This window comes from Netta rufina, assembly GCF_964035555.1.
Source record: "Netta rufina genome assembly, chromosome: 11".
Classification (NCBI taxonomy): domain Eukaryota; kingdom Metazoa; phylum Chordata; class Aves; order Anseriformes; family Anatidae; genus Netta; species Netta rufina.
In genome coordinates this window covers 2,026,995-2,052,533 of record NC_140134.1, presented here as the reverse complement: position 1 = coordinate 2,052,533, position 25,539 = coordinate 2,026,995, and the positions used below count along the sequence as shown (strand labels likewise).

The following is a 25,539-nucleotide window of genomic DNA, read 5'->3' as shown; positions in this document are numbered from 1 at the left end:
CAAAGGGGCCTTTCCTGGCCTTTACCACCATTACAATAAAAGGGCTGCTAAGTTCAGAAGCACCAGAGAAGGAAGAAAAAGATGAAGTGGATGGATGTGGTTGCCAGATGCTTTTCAGTGTGTAGGAAGTACTCCAGGAAAGAGAGCAGTTAATTCTGGAGATTTGTCAGATGAAGACATAATTCTTTCTGACTTCACTCTGGCAAGGATAAATGCGGGAAATGAAGCTCTGTGCATGGCTTGAGTGAAGTCACTGCTTTTAAGGGTTCCCCTGAGTCTGGGCAGCTGAACTGAGGTGGGAATGAGGAAGGAAGGAAAACAGTCTGCGAAGGAATGAAAAGTAGTCTGCGACAGGAACAGTATATCCCTTTCAAGGTGGTTACCCAGCCCTGTCATTTAGCAGAACCAGCTGGGAAGAAAAAAAAAAAAAAAAAAAAAAAACCTCAATGTCTAGTTGAAAAGCATGTGCGGGTAGGTGGTGAGCTCCTCTTGGGGCTGTGAAGCTGAGGGGCTGAAGAGACATCTGGGAGCCATGGTTGTGGTGCTGCAGAAGAACTGCTTTTCTTTGATCTTTTGCCTAAGCTCTATTTTGAAGAATAAAAATGGCAGACAGTATCTCTGGCCTAGGAGAAAGATTGCATTACTTCCCACTTGACTATTTTTGGATACTTTTTTTTTATAAGAAGTCAGAGCTCTGGCTTTCGTACAGTGGCACAAGCCTCTAACAGTGGCCACAGCACCCCTGAGGTAAAAATCACATTACTGTGTAAAGAGCAGTGAGATGAGCTGCTCATCTGACAGGAGTTCCCGAGGTCTTTGTTAAGTCTAGGCTTTGAGTTTGAAGGTGTTGGAGTATATAGTGTTGCATGGTACTTCTTGAAAGGGGAGATGAAGACCTTAGCAGAGTGCTGGGAAGGCTAGTGATGGCAGTGTGAAGGTAATAAGGAATGCAGGAATGTTTTGCTTTGATTATTCCTACAGTTTTAGACTCTTTTTTAGATGAAAGTGGATGTTCTGTTGCAGTCAGTTGTTAGTAAATAATATTTTTGCATGTTTGTACTTATGTATTCATGCATTGCTTATGATTATACATATTATTCCATTAAAACCTGAAAATTATTCATCAGCCCATAATCACATGGCTGATTTCTGCATCTGGAAAAATCGTAGCCTAAGTTGCAGGCAGATGATCCATTGCAGCTCATTCCAGATACAACTGTATCATTGATGTTCCCAGTAGCATCTCGGACAACACAGGAGGCTGTGGACACAACAGCATATTATTATTTTCCTTCCTCATGATGCCACAAGAATGTTCTTGCCATACGTTGAAACAGTCTGCATATATTTTGTACAGTCACTGCCTTAGTGTCATGCCAAAGAGTAATGTTTTCATGTCAGGCAGAGATTACTTCCCTGTACTTTGGCTAAGTTTCTTATGTTATCTTTAAGTAACTATTTATTTCTGTTACTCTTAAAATAGTCAAATAGTTGACTAATGAAGACTAGCATTTTTCTGAAAGTAGAGAACCAGACACTGGAGATCAATAATAAATTAACTGAGAAGTAGATTGTCAGTCTGTGACAAATTTTACAAGTGTCAGTATTCAAAGGTAACATGTCAATGCGGGTCCTAGATCCAGACACACTTTTTTTTTTTTTTTTTTTTTTGGTTTAACAAGGACACACAGTTGCTTTAGAGACCCAGATCCTCATCTGTTTAAATTGTCACAGCTCTACAAAGATCAGTACAGTAAGAAAAACTTTGAAGAGGATAAATTGCTTGTAGTCTTTGTGTTTAATGATAATGTTTCTGCTGTTTTTTCTTGTTTGCTGCTAGAATGGGAAGAAACATATGGAGTTAATGTAGAAAGCTGATCTCTATGTCTTTAACAGCCAAAGTGTAAGTTCATATTGTATTTTCAAACATGTCAAAAATGTTATTGAGAATCGAAAGTAACCATTATCTATTTAGCAAATCAGTATATAAATAAATAAATATTACACTGAATAGTAGACAGCTCTGAAGTCGAAATACAGCTATTGCTTATGAGAACAGAACAATGTATTAACAAAAATTTATAGCAAGATGAAAAATGACTGCTTCAGTTGTAATTGCAAGTGAAATGTAGATCCAAATCATGTGATATCTGAGCTGAACTTTGACTTGAGTATTCCGTCTTTTGTATAAAGTACAAGGATTGCTAAAGTCAGGAAGACTTGAGATTCATCTCCCAGGAAAGTGAGTACCCTGCAGGACTTTCATACAATGCTGGGATATTTGGTCATAAAGAGGTGTGTCATTTACAACACTCATTATTACTGTACTGTTCAAATAGAAGAAAAAAAATATTTCTTGATCAGAAATTTAGTATACCCTTGTAATGAGAACTTTATTGCATGTTTATCCAACACAGTACCTGGCCTCCTTTTTATGCTTGTGTTCATTTTTGTTACTTCACATTCCAATATTGTAGAGCAGTTAGTAATATAGGGCATCTTCTTGAAGAGAGGCAATTGATTTGTCTTTGATACACAACATATAAAATAAGTGTATTGCCATGACACTGATGAGTGCTTACTAAGACTAATGAGTGTAAATAGAAGCCATATGAAACTTCAAAGTGAATGAGAAACAAAAGATGAGCAGATTGATTTGAAGTTGTTGAATCTTTACTACACTCATGGATACTATAGGCTAGTAGTCTGTCACTGAATCAAATGCAAAAGTAATTGTATAAGTTCTATGAAAATCATTTTTCTATTCTTGTGTAAACTCAAACAAGGCAAATGTCATCCAGCTGCCAAACAGGGACTTTGTTTTTGCTGATTATTTCTTTTTATTCGCTGTTTTTACATTCAATAAAATCAAAGCAACTGTTTCTACATAATAAATTCACAGGATGAAAAGGTGTTGAGTTTAATCACTCATTTGCATACTAGGCTTTCAGACTTCATATCTGTATAAATTAAGACTTGAAACAGAGGCTCTATACTTACCTGCACATATTGCAACACCTATGTAAGCAACTGTTGTTATCAGAATGGCCAGCATTGTTCCTTTGGGTATTGCACCTTGTGGATCCTTAAAATAAAGCAGTGACCAAAACACAGTGAGTTCACGTGCTGCATTTTGATTGCATTTGCATACCAGTTAGTCCTACCACACTGCAACATGAAGATACTTTAAGAAGGTACAATTTTATCACTTACAGCTGCACCAACATCTCCTGCCCCAGCACATTGATAGCCATGAAACAGTCTGTGGTGCCATGCTCCTATCCCTGTTCATAGAGAAACATAGTCTGCAGGAGCAGAGCTAATGCTTACAGCAGCAGAAGAGTCCTAAACTCTGCATTTCCGGGTGCTCTAAACTCCCCTTACATTGCTGCAATGGCCTTTATTTTAATGTCTTAATGATAAAATAGATAAATAGTTCCTGAACTAAACATCTAGTTGCTTGAATCAGTAGAGCGGGTCCAGATGATTGTTGGATGGTCACATCCAGGCTACGAGACTATTCCATTCAACATGACATCTTTTTCTCTAGCAGTAGGTAATAGATGTGCAGGCAGCCTCTTAAAGACCTGAATACAGCTCATGTTCTCACTAACCCTTCTGTGCCTTTGTAATTGGATCAGGCTTTTGGTGTAAGCAATTGTTTAAGCAAGTGTAACACACGTCCGCATTAATGCAGTTTATGAGGTTGTCATCATGCTTGTGCAGATGACAAGATTGGACCATTTTTGGTTAATCAGTAAGAGAGCTGCATATAGTCACCCTGAATGTAATACAGTACTTTTGTGATCCGCAACTAGTAATTGTTGGTACTTGTATCTTGACAACAAACTACTCCTCACTATTTTGATGTTTAATTTGGATGTTTTAATAAGGTTGGGTTATAATGTTTATAGACTGTCTCACAATAATATCAGCTTCATTCATGCAACTGTAAGTAAAAAAAATGCAATGACCTGCGTTATACATTGTAATTTTAAAGTGGAGTTCAATACCAACCAACCTTATAATCTACTGTGTGTTTGTTTCTGGTAGGAAGCACTCTATGAATTGCCTTGTTAAGTTCCTTTGGTGATTTTTTTTTTTTTTTGTCATAGATGCCTGGAATACATTTAAGCCACAAATTTTTATACTTTTACAACAACTACACTAATTGCATGGAAAAATATGTATATAGATTTGGTGACTTGTGTGAAACACGGATGAATGACTTAACTGCATAAATAATTACTATATATTTTTAAGTGAGGTAAGGGCCTATTGAACTGAAAAATAACTTCGAAGTCATTTCAGCTCCATAAGACCTTTTGCCCTGAGATCCTGGTAACTTTAATTTATACACTTTTGGTGTGCCTCTGGTCACTGTTTCTGTAGAGTTTTATGCTGCAGTCTTAATCACTGTAATCTTAAATCTTAGAGTTAAAGCTTCTTGCTGCTTTGCAACTTTTAAAATATATTAATAATTAAACACATTTAATATGCCATTAGCATTTTGAGGCCTGCTCCAAAATCCTCTGAAGTCACTAGGAAGATGAGCTCTTTCCATAAGCAGACTTTGGAGTAGCTTACTACTTAGTAGCCTACTAAGTGTGTAGTGGCTACAGAAGCATGTACACAGGTGTTTGTAACAAATTCTAAACAAAGTTTGTCAATCTTACAATTTAAATACTCAGCTTGTCTTTTGGATTTCTGTGGAGGCTGGTTAATTTAATTAGATCTAATGCATCTAAACATGCTCAGTGGGGAATCTGCAGCCTGGAGGAGCTGGTCATAGACTTTTACTTATTGCCAGATAGAAACAGCTGCAGGGAGCCAACAGGAGACCTGGTTTTCTTGGTCTGTTCAGACTGTTTCAAATAGCTTATGAAAGAAGTGCTGCTGCTTTGGGAGCTTGCCATAGATAGAGAGTACCATGTATAGCAAAAGAATTATTTTTGCTTGATAAAAGGATGGAGATTGTGTGAGGCTGATTCAGTCCCAGTGGACAGAAGTACAATGATTTTTATTTTTTTTTTTTAATTAAAAATGGAATCTCATAAATGTTATTAGTGGCTCAGTTTCTATGTATTTCTCTCTGTGCTTGACTTCAAAAGGAGTCCTCTGAAAACAAAGGAGATGAGGCATAGAGTCAGTGTAAGGGAGGGAAACAAAACCGGCTGTCAGGGTTGATAGGATCCTGGTGAACTTGTGATTGCTTTGCCAACGCAGAACTAACAGACCTTTGGTCAAATCCTTAAGGTACTAAAGACAGTGAGTCTATATGATAAAATCAAATAATATCATTTGACATGCTGGGGCAATCTAGGTGTAAGCCTGTTCTTTTCAGTGCCTTTTTTTGCATTTTATTTATGGTGTTTTTGTTGTTTGTTTTAAGTATGAGATTCCAAAGCTTGAGTTATAGATACCCTGCTGCCTACCCTGTTGCATTTTGGTTTTCTTGTAATGCTGCAAAGTATTGCATTGCCGTATATTTGCTAGAGATATTTTACAAAATGTTTCTGAGCTTTGAATTAGTTAATCTTTGTGTTTAGCTTTAAACACTCTTCACGTTAAACACATTGTGCAGAGTCGTGAAAACTAGAGGGCACTCAAAACTAAATTCTTGTCTCTAATTTACAGTTAGAGTTTAGATGCTGGAGGTAGCATCTTGTGCAACTGCTGTACTGCAAAAGGAGCGAGGACTTCACAGAACAGCCCCAGCAAGATATTTAGGCACCCTTGGACCTCCTTTCCTTTTCTCCTCAGACACCTTTCTTTTGCCACAGCTGCAAACCTGCATCTTTTCCTTTGAGCAGCCATAGTGACAAGGGATTGGGACACATTTGCTTTCATTAAATGCTCTGTTTACTCTGCCATTGCTATGACCCTGAACAGACAAAGCTGGTCTCCACTTATTCTTGTGAGTACAAACATGAGCTTGACAGGTATGTTTTTTGGGATGATGTTATAGGAAATTTTGCAAAAGAGCACCAGGAGATACACACATACTTTCTCTATGTAATGTTCTGCAAACAGGCCATTATGGCTACATTACTGCGGCTTATTGAAATATGCCTTTAAATGATACAGCAACCCAAATCTGATTGCAGTAATTTGTGTAAATACCCATAATGTATTACGATAGAAAATGTGAAATGGTATTTTTAAATAATAAAACAGGTACTTAAAAGTGAGAATTTTGCTTCCTAAAATCAGACATGATTTAAAACTGAATACAGTGCTGATTCATAATCATTTTTCTTGTTCTTTTTTTCAGCCTACAGCTAGTATTATGAAGTTAACGAAATACGTACTTTCAAATCTCCTGAGATATTGGCTCCTGCAAGAATGCCAGTGGCAGCTGGGAAAAAAATGGCAAACACCGAGAAAAATCCTTCTCCACCTCTGAAATCTGGTCCAAAGTTTTCTGCAAATATTGATGCTGCAAATATAGGTGAAAATGAAACATGTTAACGGCATTTGATTCCAGAGTTAGTTAATGAAGAAGGTGAATCATCAAGTCTTTCACATCTGGACGTTTGGGTTTGAATCTGTCTCATAAGCAAAGTGAATTTGATTTCCTCAGTCTGGTCCCCAGTACGATGTGCTTGTCTGCATCTCAAAGCCACAGAGCCATATTGAAGTGACAGGAGTGTCACTGCAGCACTTGCACTTAGCTCTGTTTAAAGGTCTGTCTGTGCTCTGCTGATACACAAATGACTCAAACTGTAGCTAACTGTGCTGTCAGATTCAGCAGCAGAGAGACATACTCAAAATTAAAGATGAAAGAAAAAGCTTTGGTTGCAAGCTTATTTAAATTTGAGCCAAAGATCCTTATCCTGTGACCTTTTTCAGTGGAATCCTCAACTCAGTATGAAGCCACAAAGAATGCAAAGTTACTTTTCTGTGATAGATGAACAGTACTTGCCTTGGTAATTAAAAAAGCCTCTTGCCTTCTTTTCATTGTTAGTAGGAATGACTGTTCCAATAAAGAAGTTTGCAATGGCAATAAGGAGAACAACTAGAAGAATAACTTGAGCCTGTTAATAGAAATAAAAAGATATGAACTTAGAACTTTACAAGTAGTTCTAAGTTTACATCACAGCAGAATATGAAAATAAGGGTCCAATTACAGACCTGATTTCTACACTCTGAAGTATTTCAAATTTTAACTTTTTTTTTCTTTTTTTTTTTTTTTTGAGGGTGAAGGAATAACAGATATCATCAGAGATTAAGGAATGGCTAGCAAATAGAGCTCAACTGCTGATCAGAGCTTGAGAGATTACAGTGATAAAACCATATATTGTTTTAACTACTGTTTATTCTGTCAAACTGCATCAAAAATAAGGGTAAAAGAAGCACTTACCAAGGCTATAAATGATGCCATGCATTATAAAGCTGTCTGTGAAACATAAACTTCCTTTTCCTTCCTAATTGAATGTTCAAGGAAGAGCACAGAGTAATAGTGCTTTCAATGAATGTAATGGTTAAACTGTTATTGCTTTTAGAAAGGCTAAGCATAAACTGAAGCTGAGTGCTTTTGAAAATCCCACCTGTTGTATAGCATCCCTCATGCACAAACCCTCTAGAGTGCAGTACTCTAATATACTGCTTGCTTGTATGTTCTTTTAAAACTTTACCTTTGCTTCCCATTCCATACCAGCAACAGAGATGCCAAGAAGACATACAACAGTTATGGTACCTATGATTCTGATGTCGTTGGACTCATCTACCATTATTGTATCACTCTCCTGGAAACAGTAAAAAAAAAAAAAAAATGTTGTTAGGACCAGTCCTTATTGGCCCAGCTGGTGGGATGAGGTAATATGGTGAAATAGAAAGGAATGAGTTGTCATAGTTCAATCAGTTTCAATGTTTTGTGAGACCAAATGTTTGTATTTCATGGTCCAGCTGGCTCTTCATAGCTGGGATTATTTGGCTGTTTAATTAGGTGTCTACCCCCTTTTCTGATGCTTGAGGCTCTTGTTGAGAAATGTATGACATATTCATAAAGCAGAAATAATGGAAAAGCACTACATGGCATGGCTAGAAAGACCAGCATCTTTCCTGCTAAAGTTGTCCCTAAGCCACAGCTGAAAAGTGTCACCATTAAAACAAATATGTATATATAAAAGGTGCCAATTTAACAATATATATGAAACATTTACATTTACCTTAAGAAGCTCTACAACTGTTTCAGCAAATCCAACCACATACATAGCAACTGCCACAGCATTTGCAAAAGCAAAGATAAGTCCTATAGATCCACCAAACTCTGGACCTAGACTTCTTGAGATAAGATAGTATGCTCCACCTGCAGACAGAAATTACTGTTATTTCAGCACAACTAAATACTCAGATTTTGCTCATTTTTTCTCACGTATATCACAGGAATCTCTACTTTAAGCCTAACAAACATAATAAAGATTTGCCTATATTAATATATTAACTGAAAACCAAGGAATGTGCTTTGTAGTGGTTCTGACTTCTGACTCTTCTGAATGCCTTTCTACTGCAAGAATCCTTTTAGTACATACTAGTATGCAAAAGCGAACCTTCAAACAATTTTTCATGAGCCATAATGCAGTAACACAGAGCAGAGAAAACCTCACCTCTAGGCAGGTTCTGCTTTACTTGGATCCGTGAAGCATGAAAAATCATATACTGTGACACAATTTTTAAAGCTCCCAAAGAGTGATGCAATGAGTCATTAATCTTTTTTTTTTTTTTTCATATCACCATAAATGGAGCTTATTACTCTGTCAGTTAATTATTTCATCTCATCTCACTTAATATTTATTGTCAGAAAACGTTGAAGATTACATATGTTTTAATTTGCTGTTTGTTCTATTAAGAGAGATCACCCCAAATATATTTATTTATTCTTATTTTGCTTATAACACAGTTATCTCAATTCCCACTTTTTTCTAGTTCAAGTCTGAAGATTTTTGTACTTTTCATGAGATGATATTCACTTACCTCCTCTTACTACTCCATTAGTGCAAATGGCAGACATGGAGATACCTGTTAATGTTGTTACTACTACACTCAGAGCAATAACTATGATTCCAAGACCTGAAAGATTTGAAAAAGAAAGTATATACAAGTGTATTCAAATACCTTTTCTGCTTAAATGATGCAGTAAGAACTTGCTGTTTTCCTCAGACGCAGCTCAGTTACAACTTTTAAAGGATCTGAAATGTACTAAAACTTTGTATCATAAAATACCTGATATGCATTTTACTTTTCCAGTGAAAATATGTGCTCATCTTTGAAGAAGTAGCTGAAATGTAAGGAGTATTATAAAGAATTATACAAGAAAGTATTAAATTGAAGATACCGCTGATCTGCATCAGTCTTCACAATAAGAGGAAGAGTGCTTCGTGTTCAGTTTGTCCAAGGACGTCCAACCTGTAAGGCTCTGAACATTAAAGACCTGCTGCAAGGTAAGAATGGAAAAATTCCATGAAAATTCAGATGCCATTTCTCACTCAGCATTAGGCAGGAACATCTGAAATGTACTTCACAGACTGAACTGAAATCTGGAATTGATGAAAAATGACAATTCAAATATGCCATAGATGGTGATTAGAGTTGGCTAGAGTTGTTACCTTCTGGTTCCTGCTGATGTACTATTTGTTTTATCGTCCTGCTGGTTTGCATCGTATGAAAATAATACATAAAGATCTTTCAGGGCTTGAAAGCATTAGTAACCCTAAAGATTTTACCTCCACGGACAAACCCATTAGTTGCTATTGCAGAAGTTGACAACCCAGTAATTGAGGTTACCATCGTGGCGAGAAGAATTATGATTACTCCAAGACCTGTCAGTAATAAGAAGATAAAATATTTTACTTATGTTCCACAATTCCTACAAATTATTCTTTCTTTAAATGGAATTTACAGGCCAGAATCAGAGCAATAAACTGAAAGATGGTTTGTTGACCACTTGGAATGTTTCCAAGGAGTCCATGTCGCAGTATTAAATTATTCCCATCAGTCTTCAAGCGACGATGCTTTTTGATAGGAGTACCCTAGCCAAAATCTCTCTTATGATTGTCAAAGGTTTTCTCCATTAGCTGAATGAAGCAAGCAAGCGTTTCTTATATCAGCCTTTAATATACATCCCGACTGTTTAACAAAAGAGATTAACCAGAGCTCATTTAAGAATTCTTCTGTCTTTCATCAGTTAAATACTGAGTTGGATAGTGACTGTATAGTTTCACAGTTATATAATATATATAGTTATATATAGTTTCACCAGGACAAAGAATCTATCAAGGAGAGAAACAAGATCTGAATGTGATCCTTCTATATCCTTGCTTGCCAGGCTGTCCAGTGCAATGCTTCCCCACTTTCTCCTAATCTCCTTCTACCCTGCAAAAAGTAGTTTTAATTTAACACAAAATCAACATTTAAAAATGGAAATGTTATTTTTTAGATGCTGTGTACTTTGACAAGTAACCAGTGGTGGGTAATCTTAGATAACTTAGCATCCTTTTTTAGCTGATATAAAAAACAAACGAACGATCAAAAAAAAAAACAAAACAAAAAAAAAACATTAAATGTAAGCAAACATCTGAAGATCAGTATTAGTGATAGGTGAACTCAGTTTCGGTAAGTCTGATTTTGGAGTATGTTTCTAATCATGGGCTCTAAAGTCAAGTTTCTGTTAACTTTGTGAAACTGTGCAAGAAACTGTGTAAGTAAAAGGCACCTAGTATGATTTAGAATCATAGAAACATTGGCTGGAAGTGATTTCTGAAGGTGTGTATCTTAGCCTCTCAGTCATATCTGAGCTATCACCAGAACAGCAGTAAATCTGTGATGGCCTTGGCTAGTTGGGTCTTGAAAACCTGCATTAGCAAAGATCTCTCAGCCTCCTTGGGTTACATGTTTGAGTGGTAGACTACCCTGCCAGTGAAAAAGTTTCTTTGTGTCCTGTTGGGATCTCCTGAGACACAATTGTGGCCATTGCTTATATTTTCTGGTATTACGAATAAAAGTTTGGCCCTGTAGTTCAAGAAAACTTCCTTGTTTCAAGTTATTTGATGAAATACAACATTTAATCTCAGTTTTATTGCTTCTATTCCTATTTCTGTCTTTGAGAGAAAAAAAGCAAAACAACAACAACAGCAACATAGTTTGGTACAAAAACATGGAATCAGTTCTTACTTGTATCTGAATTTGCTAGTGCTTATGCAGTAGCTCTCTTGTTTCTGTAAGGTACAAGGGCCTTCAATGTGGAACTGAAGATTATACATTGCCTGTAACAATATTTATTGACGAAGGCTCCTCCAAATTGAAACTTGTATTCAACAACTGACATCCAACTAGAACTACAAACATACTGATTTATCTGCTGTATTTTTACCCCCTAGCTTCCAGATCAGAGCCCTGACTTCAGTTCATACTGGAGGGCTATAGGCATCCAGCCTCTGAATAAATGTTCTTTGCTGCTTGAATTAGAACCATGTTATCACAATCCTTTAAGAACAACATAATGCAAGAGATATAAATGATATATAATGTAGCATAGGATATTTAAAGTGATTTGAGACTATAATAAATAATGTTTATCCTTTTAATTTCTGAACTCTTTCCATAACAAGTCATGTATTTATTTTGTACATGGTCTGCATAAAACAAAAGTAAAAGTATAAATGGTCATTCTTTCTGGTTAGCTACGATTACATGCTGCATAGAAGGGCCTTGTTGAACTCTAAATTTTATGCCCCAAAAGTGGCTGAATATGGCTTTTAATCAGCTGTTAATTCTTAACTTGAACGTCAGACACATTATTCTTAAACCTGTTTTAAAATTATTTGTCAAGTACACATGTATCCTGAGGAGTATTTTTCTGGAATTTTCTATTAGATTTCACAAGTCATATTGTAAATATGTATATGCTAAGTAGGGTCAGATATTATGCTAATTTGATGAGTAATATCTGCTAGGGGAGGCCTTAATGTTATTTAAAAACAACAATAACAACAAACATTTAAGAAGAAAAACGCATAAAGTAAATCAAGTAATCCAACCAAAACATGGTAATATATAACCTAGGATAACATAATTGTAATATATGGGGCCAAATTTTCAGTTAACATAAACTTGGTGTTTTTCCCTGCCATCGATTAACCACTCCATATATAGGTACAAATACTGACTTTGGAGAGAGTCCCCAAATGTTAGGTCAAAATGCCAGGCTGGTTTTGGACCTCAAACCTTATCAAAACCAGCCTGTCCTTTTTATCCAGGTTGTTGATAAACACTGTACCTTGTTTTTTTTTATTCTCTCAGAGTTTTTGCCCAAGACAGCAGGATTTGGAAATATATATATATATATATATTTTTTTTCTGTCTTTGGCCCTCTAATGATGGGAATATAAATGGTGTGCAAATGGTGGTTTAACTCATTTGATTTCCACATTAGTAGCAGTACCACGTGAAATCCCAAAGCTTTCATGATGATGAACTTCCATCACTGTTCTCTTTAGGCAACTTGACTAGAGACTTAAACTCATTGCTTACAAGACATCAGAAAATACATTGAGAAATCATTGAAATGGAATTAGATGTCTCATTTTCAGAGGAAAGGCTAACCTCCTTACATAAGACATGCAATTTTAAAAAGCAATAGCAAAGCAATAAAGCCTAAGAAAGAAGGATCTGCTTATCAATGAATTAAAATGGTAAAATCAAATGTGAAAGCAGAAGGGTTGTTACTGATCTTGGTGCAAATTAATGCTAAAATCTGATTAAAATTTAGATTGAAACCTAGGCATATGGCTGCTAAGAAAGTTGTTCTAAAATGAATTACTCTTGCCTATGGCTATTCTCACACCTCAAAACAAAGTAATACTTCTTGATGATCTCAATAAGTTACTAAACTGCCCTTAAAAACTAATTTTGCATGAAACCCTAGAGCAAAGCCTTGGCAATATTAAGATGCAGAATTTTCATGGCAAGGCATATACAGTGCCCTGGGCTGTACACTCTTATTTGGTATGCATCATAAAGTCAGCAAGCACCCCTTTGTCAGGCACAGTGCTAGAGCCATGCATAGAGCGCTGCAAAAGTAGCTAAAGTTCTTCCGCTTAGTTCTGGAACATTTATTGTTTGGTGGTGTTTTGTGTTTTTTTGGGTTTTTTTTTGTTTTTTTTTTTTTCCTACCTGTGCCTGTAATTTTGTGGCTGATTTTTTTTTTTTCTTATTATTAATGAGCATTTTATTTGTATCTGTTTTCTTAAAGCTCAGTCTTGCTCAAGAAGAACTTCTGTGAAGTTACTGTATTTTGCTGGAAATTACACTTCAGCCATGCAAAATTTTGGAGATGTTTCTATTCAGTGTTTCATTTCAGCCATTAACAAGGCTGTGAATTATATTGATATTCAGTCTGAATTTGGGCACTGAGTTTTATCCAAGATGGGGAGAGTAGAGGCCCAGAGATCAGAGTTTGGACTCCAGCTCATGTCTACCTAGTATTTCTGTTCTGTGAGAATACAAAGGGAAATATTTGTCAACAACCTTTTGAATTGCTGCTTTTCGTGATGTCTGGGTGCCAGTTAAAGCTTATGGACCCATTTTACTTATGAACATGTAATACAGTGACACTGCCGTTGCAGTTCACATTTCTATTTCTCTACAGCAGCAGCAAAAAAAAATGAAGTTGTACCACACAACAGCTACTGATATGTTGCACGTTCCTGAGGTGCTTCTAGCTGCTAGGGGTCCATGTAGTGTGAGCCTTGGTTTCACTGAATGCTTAACAACATGCTGCATGGAGCCTGGGGGGCCCAGCATCCCAGGGACTGGGATTTAAGAATTGGATTAATGAAAATACACAGTGAAGAGGCAAAAATACAATACACTATGAAGTGTGCTTACTTATATGAAAGCTGTAGCAGAGTTTTAATAACTTAGTGTTTCATCGTACACTAGTATGTAGTGCTTTGCTATAGTTAAAATTGTGATGAAATGACACCTCCTTCCAGTTCTGTTTTCATCTTTGCAGAGAAGTGTGAAGAAGTGTTGTTTTTAATATGCAGAAGACAAGGTTTGGGATTCACAGATAAGCAAAGTGCAAATTCTTAAAGGTTAACTCTCTACACACATATTAGAAATTGGCCCAAGTCACAGAGTTTACATCTGTTACAGGATCTAAATACAAATTTTACCAAAGCTCAGAAATACTCAAATGTGATGATCATATGCACAGTTAACAGATCTGTGCCTCTAAGCAGTAATTTGGCTGGAAGTCTGGAAAATTCCAATAGTTTGGAGGATTAACATATTTTACCTTGGCAAGCATTTGAAAACATGATTAAGTGCAACATGCAAATGCACATCTCAGATTATATATTAATTGTGATTGTGTATAGTTTATCCTCTTTATCCCTTTCACTGTTGAAAATGGTATTAAATACGATACATACCAATTCCTGCTTGACCTACAATCCAGGAAAGTCGAATAAAAAGCATCACACCCCAGATATTGAGCATACATCTTACCTAGGTTTTAAACAAACAATTCTGCATTAGTGTAACACTGAAAGTAGTGTTAATCAGAAGCATGATAGTGTGCTTTGTGGGATTCTTGAAAGCACCCCAAACATCCCTCAAGTCCATCTCCCTCTCTTACTTCTTAACAAAGCTTAGTATTGCAGAACTAATCTTAAATTTTATTCTCCTCTTTTTTTTTTTTTTGAAATGTAGATAAGTTTCTCACCAGCACACCCTTCACCCATCCAAACTTGACAAGTCCTGTTTTGTTTTCTTCTTCCTTGCTAGCTGTTGTCTCATCTCCAGCAGTGCTTTCTCCATTAGCCACTCTTTCCACTGAGCTGGTGCTCACAGCTATGTTCTGAAGGATCACACAGAAAACAAACACATTATTGTATCAAGCAGAGGACACCTGGTTGTATGAGAGGGACATGGAAGAAGGAATTCCAAAGAAGATCAAGTTTTACTGTTTCTAGTGCAATACTCTTCTGACACCAAGCATCAACAGGTGGGCTTGCTAGCAGCAAGAAAAAATGAAAGAATTAAAGAATCAGAGTAAATTAAATTAAATAAAAAATTAAATTAAAATAAATTAAAATTAAATAAAAAGTAAATTAAATTAAATAAAAAATTAAAGAAACAGAGTAAATACATTGTTATCTGATACTTTTATTTTTTTATTTTTAGCCTAAGCTGTATTCAACATATATGTTGTGTTGATATGTTAGTAGAGCACCTGAAGTAATGAGGGCCTCATGATTGGCCTCTATATGCTGCTGCAACAATTTACGAATCATCATAATTATAGAGAGAGAATTGCTTACTGGTGAAGAGACCTAGTTGAGTGCAGCATGGCAAATAAGTTATGTGACGAACTCTGGTATTTTTCATTGGCTAATGTACAAACGTAATTCCAACAGCAAATATTCTTGAGACACTGGCATATTCTTGAAAGCAGTCGCAAAAATACTTGTGAAATGCAATAAATAATGCAGTAAATTAATAACCCTTTCTGTGGTTTATTCAGCTCTAGCTTAACTGTAGTAGATAAGATTAAGAATTGGCATACTTGTTATGTAATTATAATAAATAGCCCAGAATTTTGGATCATTCCCATCCAGTTACAGACTTGTATCTGTATTTTATCTCTTCAGTTCAGTTTAGCACCACAATATGTTTCCTGTGGTTTTAATGGGAATTAATCACAGTGCTGAGGTTTACACGTGCTGTCATTGCTGGTTTGTTTCTTTTAATTTTTTTATACAAAGTTCTGACTGATTTTGCGCTGAGTTGGAATTTGGTTAACTGTTGCCAAGTGTTGTCTGGGTCCTGCGCAAAATGACTCAGGAAGGAGTATGTACATTATCTTAGCCAGGCAGAGGGTCAGGAGTGTGTGTCCCTTCTGGAGAGAAATCAGATGTTTAGGGTTTGGAGGAGGGTGAAGAGGTTTCCACATTAACTAAACAAGTCAAGGAGGGAAAACATCTGTGATTCTGTAAAACATATGAGGTTTCTAGATACTGCTTAAGCTTCAAATCTCTTTCTGTTTTTTGTCCACATACTCAGAAAATAGAATACAATATCGGCATAACAACTAATTGTATATGATATTTATGATAATGTTTGATCTCCCTTCTCATGGAAGGGGTCTCTAGCTCCTGTGATGTAAAATTTTAGAATGCCTTTGACGCAATAAATTTAGGATTGTGTTCACAATTGAAATAAGTGACTGGATAATGCATTTTGGCATAACTTCAAGTTGGTGCCTGTGATGGGAATACAAAAGCTATTGAAAACCTGTGACTTTGAGCTCCTGAAATGCTTAGATATGTTTAACAATTTTCACCCGAAAATAATAATGGCTCTGTTTGCTCTAAACAGAAAACGATTAAAGTGAGTTAAGGAAGATTATCAGAATACTTTTTTTTTTTTTTTTGCTTATTTGCATGTACAGTGGTTAGAGCTTCAAAGGCAAAAAATTAAAGGGTTCAGTGTTTGTACTTGAAACAAGTTGTTTCATTAATACTTTGAATTAATTTGTGCTATCACATGTCATTATTGTAAATTATGGTCTTAAACCTTCCATAAATGCATTTTAAATGCATTTTAAATTGGTGTGCTCTAGTCAATGATTTGTTATTTACCAAGTAGCTGTACCTGCGCTACTCATGCATTAAGGATGTGGAGTAAAAGTGACAGAATAGTTTAAAAAGCTACCAAAATCAGAATTTAACCCCTTTAAAAATTTTATTAAATTTTAAAATTTTATTTAAAATAAAATAAAAATTTCCTCTCTTTTTTCAGAAGTCTAGCCTTCATCTCTCCTGGAGATAAAGATGATGAGGTCATCAAGTCTTCATAACAAATGTGTTGAATAGCCAAGAGGAAGAAAGGTCAAATGATTTCTTATGTAAGGTAAATATTAAGCCCAAGTAATTATCACCAGCTATAAGCTGTGAAATAGCACTTAAACTATTTCTTAGGGATTTAATTGGTGTTTTGTGGCTTAATGTGTGCAAAGCGTGACACATCTTGCTAAAAGATGACACACATTTGACTCCAGCAGCGTGGGAACTGGATATTTGAAGTTCCTTTCAGCCTGGCTTACATTCTGACATTTGAAAAAATGCATATTAAAAATGTATTAAATATTAATACTTATCTTCTGATGTTAAGCCAGCATCAAAGCACAGTGGGAAAACTTATGTGATGTTTAGAAATCTGAAGACAAATATATGTCATTTCTTATCAGAATCTGGCACTGGGCTTTGAAAAGGCAGTTGTCTTCAGCAATTTGAGTTACAAAAAATCTGTGGAGGGAGGGGATTGCCTTGGGTTATAGTGTGGTAAATCCAGATTTTAGTGTTTAAAAAAAAGGAATAAAGCATCTTCTTCAGATTTGTATCTTGGGATATAAGACTATCCCCCTCACACACACCCACTGGGGCATTACATCCCTAACTTAAGGGTGGCTAGAGAGCCTGCTGCACATGGGTTCTGCTGCACATACTGCTTTCACCTGCAGATAGGAGCTCAGCTTTTTCATACTATCTTAATGCCTTCTCTACTAATCTACTACTTGCTGTTCTCGCATTTGTTTATTCTTTGGAATGTCTAAATTGCATTTGATTGCATCTTTCAGTGGTGCTTTTCAACTCCTAGCACATGTCAGAAAATCGGGTTTTATGGAATCTGTCTGGAAATTTAAGGCAGGACTGTATGAAAGACCACAAAGCACTTGGATATGCAAAAGCTAGGGTGGTACTTCTAGATAGTACCTACTAGTTCTGGCACGGTTTTCAGAAGCTGAGACAGTATGTTAATGTCCCTATACTTTTTAGCCTGGCAGCTGCTGAATTTATTCTAACTTGGGAACTATCCTGTTCAGAACTAGCTTGAAAACATGGTGAAGGTATGTAGATAGAAGTAATTAGTCCAAGGTCACAGAGTAAGTCCAGGGGACAGCCAGGAGTGGACTCCAGCCATGCTAATGATGGAGTGCTGTGGGCAGTGGTTCCCAGATCAGGGCCACAACACATGTAAGGGCACAGCAGGTTGCCAGCATAACAAAAATCCCATTACCTCTGACATTCCCTTTTATAGTTTGAGAGGCACAAGATTATCCTTCTGTAAGCTGGATATTAAAAAAAAAAAAAAAAAAAAGTAAGGAAACAACTGAGCGAGACCATGCTCTTTTCTCTTCCCTAAAAGTCAGCAATTTTCCCTTCATTGTATTCTGGGATGGAAGTTGATGCCTTTTTAGTCTTCACTAAGTCTTAACAAATCTCAAGCAATTTATCTAATTGTGTTTAAAACAAACAAATCAATCTTCTTGACCAAATGAGATATGCAACAGAGAAAAAAAAAAAAAAAAAAAAAAAAAAGGTAATGGTCAAAACTGAAAATTCCTTAATATGCTAATGTTTAGTATATGTTCATTTAGCATTATGTTCAAAGCCAAAATACACTATTTTTCATCTCTCTGACCACCATCAATGTAAATTATTTCTATAATAGGAATTTTCTTTGGAACATGGAAATATGTTTAGTCCCTTGAGGAGCAGCTGAAAAGGAGTAGCGCTACCAAATTCATATTCTCCCCTTTTCACATCTACTTTGCAGTCATATAAACAATTACTCGGGTAACCTGCTTCTCTTTTCTATGTTAACCATTTTAAGCAGGTATGTGGAGACCTTCATTTAAAGTTTAAAGTTATAATATAAATTTAAGTCAGGCCCAAACTAGGAAGATGTTCTGATCAGATATTAAAGAATCAGGTCTTAATTTTCCTAATGGCTTTTTTTTTGTTTTTTTGCTTGATTTAATTACTTTCTATTGATCCTTCTTAGGACAGGTGAAATCTACAGAGAACTGGAGTTTGAACAATATCTTGAACAAAAATCAGATGATAGTCTGATCCTCAGAATTATGTAAAACAGTGCAATGGCAATGACAGTGTGTTTTCTCTATTTTTGTTTGTTTGTTTGTTTGTTTTTCCTGCACTTAACACTTTCAGTCTGAATTTGAATACAAAGGTGATCTCTCTCTTTCCAGCCCTGCCTCACAAGTGTACAAAACAAACTCAAAAAAGGATTGATTTTAGTTCAGTAAGTGGGTGTACCCTGTGTCTCTACTTTGCTTTTTATGGAGAACTATGCTTATTATGGAGAACTTATTATTGTGGATAAGGTGAAAGAGGCTATAACTTTACCAAAGTCAGTTCAGGACCGTATTATTCCAGTAATGTTTTGCAGTAGGTTTTTTAATAGTTTAATTGTTTCAAACTGCTTAATCTAGTTGTTTTTATCATCCAAAAGTTCTCATTGCATTTTTCCACATTATTTTGCATTATTATTTTGCATGGAGATCATTCCTCCACATACAAAAGTCGAGCATTAAAAGGTCTATTAATAGGTGAATTTTGCTGAGGCAGTAACACACAAGTTAGTGAAAATCTGATATTTGACACTTAAGGTTGTTAGCTTACCAAATTATTTGCAGTGGAAGTTTTAAATGTGCAAACCATAAAGATTATACCTGACCAATGTGTTTTCTTTGGGTATATAGCTATAGAGGGTGACAAAAGTGAGGTTTATCACACTAAATTGCATGTTTTTGGTATTCCATTATTCATTTACTGTAGTGTCTATGTGGAAGAAATAGTACAAACAGGAAGAGTCCTCTAAGGGGGAGGTTCTTTTTTTCCCCATTAAATCCATTGGGCATATGTATCAGCAATAAACTCCTGTATTGTAGAACCACTCAGAAGGGGAGAGAAGAAACTGAGCCCTAGAAAATTCTTCAAAGACAAATTAGGTAGTTGTTTTTCTGTTCAATAATTTTCTCCGTAAGTGTGTTTTGTAAGTGTATTTTACATGGATATGAGAAAAGTCTAAACAGCTCTTCTGCATGATATATTAGAAGGAATTCAGCCAACTTATTCTTCCATAAATACTTTATGCATGGTCATTCAAAAGACTCTTCAGATTCTTTCCAAACTCATTGTTATAATGAGCATGAAGGACTAAATTAATTCACTGAATCAATACCTGGAAATTGTTGTCTCCTGTCCCTCTTCAGGGCAAACACTTTCAACCCCAACACTCTTGTTCTGGATTCTTTCTTGCTATTTGAATGGTTTGTTACTGCAATAAACAGGTAGTGCTTTGATTTCTGATTATTTGAAATTGCTTTTATTGCACGCAATACTTTTTATAATAGCTATCGATATATAGATATATTTTAATGAATACAGCAGGAATCTGTGAAACTTAGTTTTTAATTGATGTTAAATTTAAATTTGGAATAAATGTGTTTTGTGTAATTTGGTTAAATTATGAGTTGATATTCATCATCTACCATCCTAACTCCTAAATGAAACAGAAGAAATTCAGTAGTTTTATACTTCTAGGTAAGATTAAGCTATGATGTTCTGATAATCAAGTACATTACTATCATCTTTTAATGAAAATTTTTGCTTTGAGCAGGATACAGGGCAGAAAACATACTGTAGCTACTGAAGAAAATATGGAAAGTGATTAGTTGTACTTTCTCTCTTGGGCAAGGTCCATGAATTTAAGGACTTTCTCATATTAATAAACAGAATTAACAGCCTGGAAATGGAACAGAGAAAAATTGTATCTTTCCTTTCCACTTACCTTTGCAAGTTGTTCATGAATTTCTAATAAGCTTGGTCTGTTGAGCTTATTCCCACTGACACTGCCGGTGTTTCTATAATAATCAATTTTAGGAACTGGATCCATTGTGTTATGGCCAAAAGTTTGTAGATAATACATTTTATTGTGAGTATCATAGGGATGTAAACTAGCTTCTGTTTTTTCCCCTCTTTGAAGGAAGTTGTCATATAATTCTCTTTTTCCTGGTCTGTAACTGATTCTCAGTTTGTTGTGTGCTTCGTCAGTAAAAGATGTTTCTTCATAATGTGGTGGGTCAGAGCCCACATCCTCTTGGGATGCTTCGTTGTTGTCACGACTTTCATTAATTATGTTAACTTGAAACCGATTAGCATTTGTATCCAAGAATACATTTGGAGAATTATTAATTGACATCTTCAGGGACGATACAGTCTTAAGTCACTGATCCTTTTGGTCTTCTGGGGCTGCAGCTAGTGCTACTGTAGCTACAGCAAAGGTTCTAGTGCTGTTGCATATGAAGTCTTTGCTTCTAAAGTAATGAAGTTCTAAGAAATATTTCTTGAACTCCCTAAGCAGTCTTCCTAAATTTGTCTTCTATGGCTCTGCCATAAAATAATAACAATAAAAAAGAAATAATAGTAATAATAAAAAAAAAAATGTTAACTTGCACAGTTAGATACATTTTCGGACAATAGCTCCCCACTCCCTGCCCTGCCAAATATCTGTGAGACAGTCATCCTATGACATGTTGAATAACAAGTAATTAAGCGAAAGACTGAGTTTGTGAGGATTTTTCTGTCTAAATAAAATGGGCTATGGATCAGATTTTAAGTACCTACAACTGTATTTCAAATATGATATTTCTCTTAATAACTCTACATTTAAATGAAGCCAATGAAGGTGTGGGTAATATGAGGGATGCACAGGACTCCATGACATCCATTTACTGTTTATGTTCCACTTAAGTACTAAGTTATCTTGTATATTTCTACCCTAGCCTAGAAGTAAATTGTCCTGAAAAGCTTGAATGAAATATATGTTTTGAAATTAATTGCAAAAGTTAGCCTTCAAGTTTTCAATAGTTCCAGGACAGTGACAGTTTATGAGCAGGCAATTAATGTATAGCAAAACATTACTGTTTTATGTAAATAAAATTAATGTCATATAAAGGAATAAATCAACAACGGAACATATCCAAAAATAACATTGGGTTTTCTAAACTAAATGGATGAAATAAAAGTCTATGGTGAAGTATTAATTATTGAGAAATATCAGTAGTCATAGGCATTGAAAGCTTCCTAGAATTTTACACTGTTTGAGACTTTACTCTTGAATCACCCTTTAAGACAATGTGAATGAAGCTGTAGAAAGTCATAAAATCATGCATATTGGATGGCAGCTTAGGAGTTTATCTAGTCCAACCTCCTGCTCAAAGCAGATTGAACACTGAATACAAATCAGGTTGCTTAGGACTTTCATCAGTCAGGTCTCTCAGTTCTGTCCTCCAAGGACAGATTCCACAACCTGTCATGGCAGATATTCTAATATTTATTTGTCCTTGCAGTGATTTTTTTCATGTATACCCAGTTAGAACCATCCACCTGTTGCTTTATGGCCATCATCTCTCACCTCAGTAAAGAGCCTGGGTCTTTCCAGGTGTAATCTGATGGGTGCTGAACAGAGGGTAATGATCACTTTGGTCTACTAGTTATGGTCCTGTTAATATTGCCCAGGACACTGCTTTCATTGCTCCCAGAGCATATTGCTGACTCCTCTGTAGTGTATGGCTCAGCAGGTCCCTTCCAGGAGAGCTGCTGCCTGCCAGTGAGGCCCCATCCTGTATGTTGCAGGAGGTTGGTCTGTCCCAGGTGCAGGATTCACATTTGTCCTTGCCGAATGTCATGAAATTCCTGTGAGCCTGTTTTTCTAGCTCATCTAGGTCACTCTGAATGGCAGCCCATAACATATGATAGAAGTACTATCTGCTTCCCACCTCCACTTTTCCACACAGATCCCTCAAAAAACAAACAAGCAAATAAAAACCCCAGGAATGAAAGGGGTACTTAAATATAGGGCTTAAATATAGGCCTTTGAAGGGTTAAGTATCTCTGCAGCAACTTGTGGGATGGCCTACATGGCCCTGGAATGGCATGCATCCCATTTTGAGATATTGAAATGATATTGGAAACAATGGCAATGCATATGTCTAGTAAAATTCTTCTGAGGAAATACAGAGGTGTAACTTTATAGACCTGTATAATTCAATAGGAGTCCAGGTCTGCTGAAATGGACTAAAACTGACTAAAAGCATGCTTAGACAGACATTGAAAATTTGCAAGTGTACATAATAGCAGAAAGTTTTAGAAGCAAAATATATCTATGTAAAGGAATATGTGAACTGAAAATCAGGGTTATAAGCCTATTAGAAGAATTTTCTTTAAATATTGTGCTTTCAGCAAGATCTTGGACTAGATGACCTCAAGAGATTTCTTCCAATCTATGATTTTGTAAAATACATTTGGCACTAGCACTGAAAGATAAAATACTGCATCAATATTTACGACTTGGCAAGGTACATTTTGTCTAAAAAACACATATCAAAACTATAATTTGAAGAGCTGATAATCAGATGTCCTCCAGCTTCAGTATGAGATATAGCTAAGGCATATTTCCTCCCTTCTTCCATCAGCTATAGACGATATTCTGCTGTAACCTGATAAATGATAACCCCTTCATATTTATGTTGGTTTTCCTATTTAACGCTTTATAAAACCCACAGCAATGTTACATTAATTTAAGTTCTGTTACTTCTGCTGTTTTTGGATGATCTGTATTATTATTGTTATCATTATTATACATTTCTCATCACAGTGTTCTGCTTCCTTCAGCTTTTTAAAATTGTAAGGAAGTGTTTCATCTTCAGGCATGAAGGAGCAAAACCAAATCTTTTGTCACCTGTAATTTCAGTGTCCTATTTCCTTAATAGTATTGCTTGGCTAGGAAAAGAAAAGTCTCTTACCTTTCTGCTGTTCTTGAAAACAATACTTTTTTTTTTTCTCTTTTTTTTTTTCACAGTTCATTTCCAGGAATGTCTCGACTGTTATTTACCATAAATTTTGCATTTAGCATTCTATCATTACACATAAATTATCAAATTTACCTTATTCAAGATAATTTAACTTACCACTCAGTCCTGTGTTTTTAGAGAAGGACAGTCTTCCTCTTTTATTCATGCATGTAATCTCTCTTTGAGGCATTACAGACTCTGCCTTATTGGCCAGATTTTTCTCCTGCTTAACATATTAAGTAAACTGTCCAATCCCTCACTTTCAAAACGTTTCTGGATGGTGATTTAGAGAAGCATTCTAGCTTGTTAACTATTAACCAGCAAATGTAGCTATCCATTTCAATTACAGGGTTTATGGTATTGCAAAATTTCCAAGGAGGCCCCAAAATACTTTTGTTATCTCCATTTCCCTCCCAGCTATGTATGATTCTCTGCACAGATCATAATCTCCCTATTTTTCAGTTCTGCATATGTAGCAGTGGAGATAACAAGAGTTTATAAAATGCACAGATTTCATTTATGAAGAACAGACTCCAGTGAAGCCAGTGGGATCACTTGGGTACCACCCCCATTGGTGGGTTTCCTTGTCCCACATGTTTTTGAACTATTTTTATCTAAACCCTGTTTAAAGTTTTACTCTGTAGATTTAAGGAAAATCTTTGAAGAAATAGGTTTCATTCATTCATTCTGGGAAGACTGTTGTCTTTTGGGGGTGTGAGAAGGGCAGGAAAAAATTATGAAGCTTCTTAATCATAAGAGAATTTGATAATTGCTTCCAGCAATAGATTGGGTCAAAACCTAAAGAAGTAGTGAGGTTCTTGAGGTATGTTTGCTGTGCTTGCCATGTAGTTTAGAGATAACTGAACTATATTTATCCCAGATAACTTAAGTACCTTCAGCAATCTAACCTGACAGTACAGGGCTCAGATGTGCTGATTAGGTGTACATAAAAAGAATGATGGTGTCAGGTCTCTGCAGTGGATGATCCTATTATGTGACTCAGTATATGGATATCTGCCTTTGATTCTGTGGTTAAATTAACTGGGATAAATGCAACATGCTGAATATGTGTGGATCTGACAATTTTTCTTACACAGAGTCTGAAGCAGTTTAAAAGTTCTTATATTCTCGTAATTGTTTATTCTATTTAGATGAACCAGTATAGATGAATGTTAGCTGCAGCTCTCATTCTTCAGATGGAAGATCATGTCCTTCCCTGTACAATCCAGTATTCCATGTTCCAAGTGGCATTTGAGGTCCAGTGTCCCACTGGCTGTGTCTGTCTGCTATATACAGCAAAAGGGTTAGTAAGGATTTTTCCAAACAAATGCAGAAGAAACCAGCCGTTGTAACTGATCTTTTTGTCTTTGCTCTTTGTTGCAAACAGAGCTATTTAGCAGAAGTGACAGTGCTTAAAATTCTGATGCCAACTTTCTTAAAAACTGAATTGAATTTCTGTCAAGTACTGTCACACTTTTCTAAACACCTGTGTTTGAGGGTGACCTTGTGGTTTTAGTCTCTGCTTTCACTGTCTGTTCTTCTGTCTTGATAAGATCTCCTCTGACCATTTCCTCAGTTTGACAGTCAAGATCATACACTGTGCACAGATGTAGGAACACAGAAGAAACAGCTGTGGAGATGAGCTGGAGAGTTCAAAGATTTCCAGCCAGCTCATGGACCCCTCAGCCTTCTGGGGGCTGGGCACAAACGAGTATGCAGTGTGAGTGTCTGCTTTGGCCTTGACAAGCTAGTGAAATTACTGCTAGGAGCTGTTAACCAGACAGAACAGGTTGCAGCTAACAGTGCAACAAGTG

The 25,539-nt window shown here is 36.0% G+C and overlaps 1 protein-coding gene across 2 annotated transcripts in view; it reads right to left on the bottom strand.

The window, feature by feature from the left end:
* SLC12A1 (solute carrier family 12 member 1) overlaps positions 1-21,072 on the bottom strand; it is a gene marked incomplete at both ends in the record, with an annotated part of 48,959 nt that extends 27,887 nt beyond the window's left edge. Inside the window, 10 exons of one of the 2 annotated variants that reach the window (XM_084293281.1) lie at positions 1,110-1,261; positions 3,001-3,085; positions 6,312-6,439; positions 6,926-7,037; positions 7,638-7,748; positions 8,172-8,311; positions 9,726-9,821; positions 14,436-14,511; positions 14,729-14,863; positions 20,662-21,072. In XM_084293281.1, coding sequence (XP_084149407.1) covers positions 1,110-1,261; positions 3,001-3,085; positions 6,312-6,439; positions 6,926-7,037; positions 7,638-7,748; positions 8,172-8,311; positions 9,726-9,821; positions 14,436-14,511; positions 14,729-14,863; positions 20,662-21,072 — 1,446 coding nt within the window. Of the gene's footprint in view, positions 1-1,109; positions 1,262-3,000; positions 3,086-6,311; positions 6,440-6,925; positions 7,038-7,637; positions 7,749-8,171; positions 8,312-8,976; positions 9,073-9,725; positions 9,822-14,435; positions 14,512-14,728; positions 14,864-20,661 lie in introns of both variants that reach the window. The other variant, XM_084293282.1, reaches the window with a different exon arrangement.
* Positions 21,073-25,539: the final 4,467 nt, after the last annotated feature.